This window comes from Oculina patagonica, chromosome 9 (genome assembly GCF_052425735.1).
Source record: "Oculina patagonica isolate OP01 chromosome 9, crgOcupat, whole genome shotgun sequence".
In the NCBI taxonomy this organism is placed as follows: Eukaryota; Metazoa; Cnidaria; class Anthozoa; order Scleractinia; family Oculinidae; genus Oculina; species Oculina patagonica.
The window spans coordinates 6275865-6285749 of NC_135766.1; the positions used below are offsets into that span (position 1 = coordinate 6275865).

Consider the following 9885-nt stretch of genomic DNA (forward strand, 5'->3'; position numbering starts at 1 on the left):
AGCTCACGCTTTCAATCCTTCTTCTCAATTTTGGTCACCAGGCTGGCCGCGACTTTGGTTCCAATTTAGTCGCCACCTCCAAAGTTTTAGTCGCCATTGCAACTAAAATGGTCTTAACTTGGAGGGTTGCGAGAGGTCTAATGCTACCCAAAGTTTCAATTTACAAAATTTGCATGGACAAAAAAAAAAAAAAAACATAAAAACATAAAAACATAAAAAAATAATTAACTTGACAAGAAAGCCTCTGTTTATTTATATCTACAAAGTGTATTTCTACATTTCCTGATCTTACTTATTTTGACAATATTCACACTTAAACACCTGAGTGGAATTTTTTGGATAATTTTACTCTTTACCTTAAAAAGTAAAGTGGTTAGCTTATAACAGTACAGTGAAAATGTGAAAATTATTTTTTCTGACCTCTTTATGAGAGGTCTGAGTTCTAGCCCTGGTCAGGGTCTCTGAGCTGTAATATCAAGCAGGACACTTAACCCAGGAGTAGACACCGGTAGGGCAAATTATTAGAAATCCTGAAAATTCTGGGGAGGAGGGGCAAAGGAAAAAGGTGAGAGGGAGGGTGAGGGATGGGGTAAGAAGGACAAGGGAAGGGGGAAGGGGGAGGGGAGGGGGCAAGGAGAAACGGGGAGGGGGATGGGGTTTGGTTTGCAATTGATTAGCTCCCCATTTAGTAAAGCACTAGCACTGATAAGTCATGTTACTACACCAATTCTTGGGACTGGTGCAGGGTTTACCTTCACCATTTATACTGTAATCGAGCAGCTTATATGTTTTAAACAAATTCTTGATAAGAGAAGGTTGCTGTGCAGTTTATTAAATTTAAGTGAAACTTGTTGAAACTATGTTTTAGCAATCTGTAAAAGCGAAAACTTTTCTGCTTGTCGTGTCGTTTTAGTGTGGAAGTAAACGCACTGAAGCTCAGGGATAAAAACTCTATTTCATGACTGATTACTGACCACAAATCGACAAATATACTACAAACAAGGATTTCATGTTAGTGCAAACGCTAGGTTAAGCTCTTCACCGACGAAACTTAACTCGACTTCAATCAGTTGGTAAGTTGCTTTTGTACCCGGGGGGGGGGGGTCCTCCCATAAATTTCGGATAGGGGTGTGCCGCCAAGGTTCTTAAACCCTGACCCTATTTAAGGATAAAGAAAGCGAAAATTGATACCCTTTTTAAGGCCCAAAACCGAAAAATGACACCCTATTTAAGGGGAGGAGAAACGTTCGGTGACGACCCAAATAACGGCTAACCGCGCACGGCAAGACACAAATCTTTATAAAATCGCTTTTCTAATACCTGAACTGAAAATTCAGTTTTCAGATACCTTTTTTTGGTTTAGCTGGGCGTTTATTTTAGCTAATAGAATTTAGGTACGCTATCTAAGGATCACAGCGGGAACACATTGCCAAAAGGAGCAAAAATGATACCCTATTTAAGGACCGAGAACCTCAAAAACCATACCCTATCGGGCGGCACATACCTATATAGGCCACATATGGGAGTACCCCCCCCCCCCCCGGGCTTTTGTACAAGTTGACAACGAGAAAATTTACCATTTCTCTAAAGAAAATCGTAACAAACATGTCACATCCTTTCGGCTTTGGCATTTCAGTTCAGTAGCTGAACTGTAAAAATATTTCCTTCAGACCAAAAATTCCGGTCGAGTCTTGAAATCGTGCGAGGATGTCTATTCCCCAGACAGTGCCGTACTCAATAATATTTCTTCCCGTGGGTACACCCCCCGTGCTGCGTTTTACCCACTTGCTGCATCAGGACTTGGAACACGTGATATGTGTATAGTCTCTTGGTCTTCGTCTTCGGAAAAAATCGTCATGCTATCGCTTCCACGGGGCGACGACGGCTCTCGTTTCTCGGGCGGATATCTCACCAGGGAAATCTGCTTCTCGAAACCGTCTGGAGTTGTCACGAGGTAAGTCGTCGGAATAACGGGCAAACTCGACTGCCGGCGAAGTTTGCTTCGGAGTTTCTCGGTCCAGCTGCCGTTTGACGCTCGGGACTGTCGTCGGAAGACCTTCGGGTTTGTTGTTGGCTTCGGAGAAGGTGGCTTCGTCTCCTCTCGTGAGCTCTCCGAGGACGACGATACCGAGCTAGACCGTGGCTGGATTTTTGGTTCCACTTGGCCCACTTGGAGTTTCTTGTTGTCAAGTTTGTTTGTCCAGTTACCGTAGTGAAGATTCTCGGTCTTTCTAGGCTGCTTGACAATTTGTGGGCTTGGTATTTGTATTGTGGCGGGTTGAAGGGGCGTTCTGTTTCGAGGCATTGTTGTTTTCGCGTTTGACTGAGTACCACACGGCAACTGGTCGAAAGTGTTGCTTCTGCGAAGCAGCGAACCCGTACTCGAGGCTCGCTGCAGTTTGGGCGGTGAGAAATTAGCCGTGTTAAAGCCGCATTTCGGGCACTTGGTAGGAGCGTTCGCTTTCTCGTCACGCTTATTCAGCGGCAAGTCATTTGACACGTTCTCGGCGGAGCGCTGTAGAAACTCTTTCTCGTTTTCTCTTTTACTGTAAGCCTTCGCTACCTTATGAATCAGCCTTTCGATACAGGACTTGTGAAAGTCCGGTCCGTACACCATAGAACTTTTGAAATCGGCGATTAAGTGTTCCGCGAGCGAGGTTGTTATTTCAGCCGTCCGCTTGTCATCTTGGCTTGAATTGCGACTATTATCAACGATTTCCGTTCGGTAAAATTGTTCCGGCAGCGGATTTCGCAAAAAATAATTCGTTAGTCGCATGCCAACCACAGGAATATTGTACGATTTAGCAATGCCGTATTGATTGAGAAAATAACTGTCTTCGAGAGTTTTTTTGCTAAATATGAAGACAAACACGCTTGCATGAGAAATCGTCTGATAGAGTTCCATGTTGTCCTGTCTTGGATCGAGTGTATCGGCAGCAGGGTGCGTACGAACTGCCCAGCTATTGACTAAATCTCTGATCACCACATCTCTTAGCGAAGGACTGCCTTTTGGCGTATTTAAACTAGCTTCACCACATACGTAAACCAACGGTTCTGTTTTGAAATTGCTTCTTTGCGTAGACATGGCTTCCGCGAAGTGTGTGTGTTTTTTAAAAGTTTCGCTGACTGAAGTCGACCACAAGATATTTGTCTTGGCTGTAAAAAGTTGTGTTTCTTTTTTTTAACTCAAAATCTCAGCTCGAAAACCTTGAACATTAAGTCTCGCTGGCAAGGCTTCACGTCGATCTAATGGTTTTCTCGGCGTATTTTACCCGGCTCACAATAAAAGTTGCATGAGACAGGTGTTTCTTGCAGTTGCCATGTCGAGTGACTGACACCCGGTCGATCATACTTTTAATCCTCTCGTAACTACATGCAGAACTAATTTCAAAGGTTTGTTTTACAGCATGTGTATGTTTCTTCTTTACAAGATCTCCCAGCACTTTCGTTAATCCTTCAGTCGGCCACAAAGTAAAGTTTTTCCCGAAGCGAACAGCTGTGTCGTGTTTTCGTGCACAATCTAGCTGCAGAAATCAAGAAAAACATACATTACTTTTAGTTTTTATAAAGTCCCTTTATGTTGTTTCTACTTTTTGCCCGCAAGGACAGAAATATATTCTTTGTCGTATTTACGTCTTTTCTATTCGCCGTGACTACCAATTTGGTGATTTTCGCTAATAGTCAAAAATTGCATCCGAATTGCGGCTCTTTCCCTAACTTGTTCGTTCATTATGTTTCCGAACAATACCGCGAATTAGCAAAAGAATATTGCGTATTATCCCGTCATCTAAAGTCTTAGCTTCGCCGCTTTTAAGAAAGTAAATTCAATTTTTCATTTCCATATCAAAACAAAAAAGAAAACGAGAGGTAATAAGCGATATGAATAAACAGCACAGCAAAAAATGGATACCAACCCGGGTCTCAAACGATCGCCGTCCGACGAAGGCCTCAGAGCTGTAATGACTTTTTGGTCGATGTGATTCGTATTTTCACCTCGAGTCTTTCAAAGTATATAATTAATAATCTTCTGCGTGAACAGGAAAACCTATCAAAACACCTTCTGTCTTTGTTGATAAAAGTGAAAGAAATAATATTACCTTCATGCATATTCATGACAAACTCTTTGAAAGCGGTGTGCCACTTTGCAGTGGTTAGCGATCTTGCGCTCGTATTTGATGCTTGATTTTGCGTTAATAAACTCAATGTCAAACGGCTGCGTTTTATTTCTCAGGTTAATAGCGCCAATTTCATTAACGCGGGATGGAATGAGTAAAGAACCGAAAAAATTAACGAAAAAAGAAGATATATAAAATCTAGTTTCCGTAACATTTATTCAATAGAAGTTGTTTTTGATGTCTCAGAATGGTTTTGTACACATTGCTATAGGATAAGACCCCACTTATTTCATTTAAAGCGGCGAATTTACATAAATCTTCTGTGAAACATCATTTTTTTTAATGAGCTCCGCAGTTTTATTCAATGCAGTTGCCAATTCGCAGGTGAATCGAATTTTCTCGCTCTCTTATTGGTTGTTTTGACAGCCATACGCAATTAGAAGGCCTTGGTCTAAGAGGTTTCTTCTTCGGATATTACTTGACTTGTTTTCCTTCACATGTAACGCATCGATGCGATAAATAATGAATTTAAGCCATCGATCGTCAACGAAACACGCAGATCTATTCGGGAAATTAAAGATTGATATTCAATAAATGAAATCTGAATTCCATTTTGAGTAGTTTATCCACTAAATATTTCATTATGTTAACGTGTTCCTGCCTGGGGCTTATGTATTTCATTCAAGAATATTCTATAAATCGACACAGTTAACAGCTGTCTTATTTGCTGCAAGCTGAGCTTTAAAATATCTTTGGCAACCAAATAAAAATTTCATTTCAACCTAAAGCAAACAAAACAGAAACTACCCGCGAACTCAATGCAAAATGTTTTTTCACGTTTCGTTTACAAAACACTTCACTTTGCGAAAGTTTAAACAGCTCAAAGCTCATTGCTTTCCGGTTTTGTGTTGATAGCGTACTGATTTTAAGGTTTTTATCAGTTTTGCAAGTAATCAAAGATCGCTTAGTTTTGATAAGCCACGTTAGAATGTTCTGGAACAAAAAGTATTTTGACAAATTTTTAATTTAGTTCAGTGTTGAAACGTGCAAAACTCGTAACTTAAGAGCATTCGATTTCTTTCTCAAAACGTTTAATAAATGTAGCAAGTTTTTCCTATTTTTTTTTTGAGAAAAACTGAATAACCCTAGTTTAATTATCGGGAGTAATGAAAGGAGAAACTTGCATCGTCCCGACTCATAAACTGTAAAAACACGAGCCTAAATTTTTTTTACAAATTTGTTCATATTTTAAGCCATTTCCATTTTAATCATTGTTACTTATTTTCGCTTCCTGTTGGGTTCGTTCATGTCATTTGTCAAGCCGTACATTTCCACCAAATTAAACCATTAGCCGGCTATTTTATTATCTAGTCTTGTTTTTTAACTCCTTGAAGACATGTCACTGAATCTTTGTTCAGTTCTCGAATGAAATTTGACATTTGCTAAGTGCTTTATATTTGTTTGGTGAAGCTATATATATTTTTTCTCTTTACACAATTTAATTTCACGGAAATAGAAATCTGCAGTCTTCAGAGGGGAACGTATTCAAAGCGACACAAAGAGCGTGGGAAGAAAAGCTTTCCTGTACAAAGTGTGGGCTCCTAAAACTACCTAGAACAAATTAAACTCCAACAATAAAGACATCATTTTGTAGACCAGTGCTCGACACATGAACGCATTGGGTAGTGAGTATGACTAACGATGGCTAGGATGGAAATGAATAACAATATCGACCAACGAAAAATACATGAAGCTCGCATTTCATTTTGATTCGGAGTCCCTTGAAATGATTTTTTAATTCATTTTATATTTGAAACGTCAATATCCAGAACAAATACGCTGTCTTCTTATTGTTACATCTTTATTTTATATCGATTTTTGAATTAAGTCTTATCAACACTGATTCCAAATATCCGTCGGTACGGAAACAGTCCGAGCTGTAAATGGCTGTTGATAAAATTGTCCGCAGTTTACAGAAAAACCATGATTGCTCGTGTTTGTTTTTCGGCGGATTTTGTTTTTCATTAACACGGATTGTATTGTCTTTAAACGTCGGCAATTTCTCACTGACAACATTGCTCGGAAGTTGTTAGTTGTTATATCACACTTTGCAGAGTAAGTGAAAAACAAATAGAAATTGTTTATAATTGTCAAATTCATAGACATTATTTTTAGTTGTACGCACGCCGAAATATATGTAATTTTATTGAGCTGTTTGACCCTTGCCAATAAGCGTAGCTTTAGAGCATGACACATTTCCAAACAAACATGTATTCTGTTAATAACAAAGAATTTAAAATAACTGAATTCTGAGTCGTTTGGACAGAGGGCATTTTCGTTTATTTTTTGTTTTGTCTACGGTAATTTTTTTCCGAATACTCCCGAAGGTCGTCCGAAGACCCAACGAAATTAAAAGTTGCCCCGAAGACTTCAGACGATTTCCGAAGACGACCGAAGTCTTTCTAAGAACGCCAAAGATGACCCGGAAAAACTTGCGATGATCACCCGAAATTCAGCATATATTTTCAATAGTCCCCAAAGTTTGCCGAAGACCACTCAATGTCTTACCAGTAGACACAGATGAAAGGCATGTTATAGAGACCCGTATAAGTTTTGTTTTTTTTCCAGTTGCAAACAGACTTCTTTTTTTCTTGTAGGGTCTGGTTTTTCTGTTATTACAAACGTTTCTGAACCGACGATGATCGTTTTAAACGAAACGAGTAATTTCACCACATTGATTTATGTTGTATCAAAGTAACAAAGTGAGCGTTTTCATTGAAAACCGATTTTTGCAGAAAACGTTCTCCAAAGTGGATATTTTTGAAACTGACTGCACTGAACATCTTCGTGTGACGTTGAAAAGGAAGGTTTACTCCTCCAAAAAGATATTGAATTTTTTTCTCGTCCCCATAGCCGCTTGTCCCCCCTAGGCCCCTAGCCAGCAGAGCCTGGGGCACCAGGAACAAGTGGCACCGACATGCTGCTAGGGTTACCCTAGCAAAAAGGTTGCACTATAAGCACTATTAATAATAATAATAATAATAATAATAATAATAATAATAATAATAATAATAATAATAATAATAATAATAATAATAATAATAATAATAATAATTTTACTCTCCTGTTTTAAAAAAAAATTTTATAAATTAAAGGGTGGGGGAAAAAACCCCCCCCCCCCCCCCCCCCCCCCCCCCCCCCCTATTGTTACGCTACCTGCTTGTAAGTTTACTGGGCCTTAGTTCATTTTGCTTTCATACAAGACAAGCCTGTTCCAGGCTCTCAGTTAATTGGGGTGCAACCCGAAAACAGGATTGGCACAAGAAAGGCGAATTCCGAGGCGCCGTTCTTGGCGCTGTTTTCCAATTAACCGAACGCCTAGAACAGGCTAGTGTGGACGATGCTTAAAAATCAAAAACGTCTAAAAACAACAGTAAATTAAAGTGGTCTGAACATATCTCATCTATTTCAAGCAAGGCACGTCGGTCCTTGGGGCTGATCAAGAGAAATCTCTGGAACTGCCCCAGGAAAGTACGCGAAACGGCCTATACCAGCATCGTCCGACCCAAATTGGAGTAATAATAATAATAATAATAATACTTTATTTATATAGCGCTATTTCTATTTCTAACCAATAGCGCTTTACAAGTTATTTACAATTAAAAATTACATATCTATATTAAAAAAGTTACAATTTGTATATAATAAAAAAAATAAAAGATCAATAAAAGAACTAAAACGAATAAAAAGACTAACTAATTCACCTAAGTTAATTGTAAAAATACACTAAATTATAAAAATATCTAACTAAAGTTTGCGCTTAAACTCTGAAATGCCATTGCACGATCGAATTTCTAAAGGTAAGGCATTCCAGAGTTGTGGCGAGGCTACAGAAAAAGCTCGAAATCCGTAGCTGCGCAAATTATAGGCGACGTCATCCAAGCGATGGCCATTCATGGAACGTAGATTACGTCTCGGAACATATCTCTTGATCATATCAGACAGATAAGTTGGGGCTAAGCCCATCAAACACTTGAATGTTATAAGAAGCAGCTTAAATATTATGCGCTCTTCAATAGGTAGCCAGTGAAGGTTATAAAGTACCGGTGTAATATGTTCACATTTTCGCGTAAGTGTCACAATCCGGGCTGCTACATTCTGAACATGCTGTAACTTCTTTAAAGTTTGTTTAGGCAGTCCAAACAAAAGTGAATTGCAGAAATCTAATCTGGAGGATACAAATGCATGTACCAGCATTTCAGCAGTATGAAAACTTAAATATTTCCTAATGCGACTGATATTCCGAAGATGATAGAAAGCTGACTTGCAAATAGCAGTAATGTGGTTTTCCATGGACATAGATGTGTCGAAAATTACACCAATGTTTCTGGCTTTAGATGATAGGTCAATATCCTCATCACAGACTGAAATAGACGTCAGTGGGGGGAGTGGACGATGACGAGCCTTCAAGACAAGTAACTCGGTCTTGTCCCTGTTCATCTTTAACATGTTTGCCGTCATCCAAGTATCAATGTCACGCACACAAGCCTCCATCGCCGCTTTAGCCATCTCAGGGGACGATTTAAAGGTGAGATACAGCTGCGTGTCATCAGCGTAAAGGTGGAACTTGACCTGATGATGCCTCATGATATCACCTAATGGGGACGTGTAGAGCAGGAATAGAATGGGTCCGACTACCCTGAGGTACACCACAGCGGAGCTCACGACGGGAAGACTGACTTCCATTTACTTTCACGACTTGATGTCGGTCAGACAGATATGATCGGAACCACCCCAAAGCGTTGTCTACGATACCAAACCGTTGTGACAGACGATCTAATAGGATACGATGATCAACAGTATCAAATGCTGCTGAAAGGTCAAGTAGCAGCAGAATTACACAACAGTTGTTATCAATTGCCCGAAGAATATCATCTTGAACTTTGATCATCGCCGTTTCAGTGCTGTGGTACTGTTTATATGCTGACTGATAAAGTTCGTTTAAGTTGTTATCCTCAACGTGTTGACATGTCTGAGCTGCAACAACTTTTTCGACACATTTGGAAATGAAAACCAGGTTAGAAACTGGGCGAAAGCTGCTAAATTCTTCATAAGGCAGAGTTTGCTTCTTAAGAAGTGGATGCAATGAAGCCTTTTTAGGCGGTGACGCCTATATGCCAGGGCACGATGGAGGGTTCGTTCGTGTGAGAACTAAGGATGGGCCGATACTCGATACCAAATATTCGATACATCGATATTTTGACAAATTTGAAAAGTATCGATACTTTCGAAAAATATCGCACTTTCGATACTGAACACGTGACCTGAGCCTGCGGTCTTCTGGTCAGCACCTGAGGTTTAAAAATGCACTTTTGCGCAAACAAATATTGATTTTCTTGTCAATATTTGCATTTTTCTATTGCCTTGACTTGATCTAGTCCACAGTGAAACAAAAAGACCAAAAATCAACATTCCTGGCTAATATTTATAATGCCAGGACTGTCCTTTGTATGGTCAAACAAATCACGTGACATACCAATGACGTCAGTACGAAAGGGACGTCATAATATCGATATCGATATCGATATCGAGAAAAAAGGCAAATATCGTATCGATATCGTAGATTACCGTACCCAAATTCGCAAGTAGCCAATCAGAAGCGCGATCTACTGTCCTGATATCCTACGATATCAAGTCACTGACCTGATATGCCACCATATCACGGTCACTTTGAATTAAAGTAGTGTTTCTGTACGATGAATTGAAAAGA

The 9885-nt window shown here is 39.6% G+C and overlaps 2 protein-coding genes across 2 annotated transcripts; both read right to left on the reverse strand.

Annotated features, from left to right (window-relative positions):
• Positions 1 to 229: 229 nt before the first annotated feature.
• LOC144665899 (uncharacterized) lies at positions 230 to 4055 on the reverse strand. Its single transcript, XM_078527180.1, has 2 exons — positions 3915 to 4055; positions 230 to 3524 (listed from the first exon to the last, which is right to left on the reverse strand). The coding sequence occupies exon 2, from the start codon at positions 3083 to 3085 to the stop codon at positions 1778 to 1780; it is 1308 nt and encodes a 435-aa protein (XP_078383306.1). The 5' UTR covers positions 3086 to 3524; positions 3915 to 4055; the 3' UTR covers positions 230 to 1777.
• A 3867-nt stretch (positions 4056 to 7922) lies between these two features.
• Positions 7923 to 8861, reverse strand: LOC144664909 (uncharacterized). Its single transcript, XM_078526111.1, has one exon. The coding sequence runs from the start codon at positions 8859 to 8861 to the stop codon at positions 7923 to 7925; it is 939 nt and encodes a 312-aa protein (XP_078382237.1).
• Positions 8862 to 9885: the final 1024 nt, after the last annotated feature.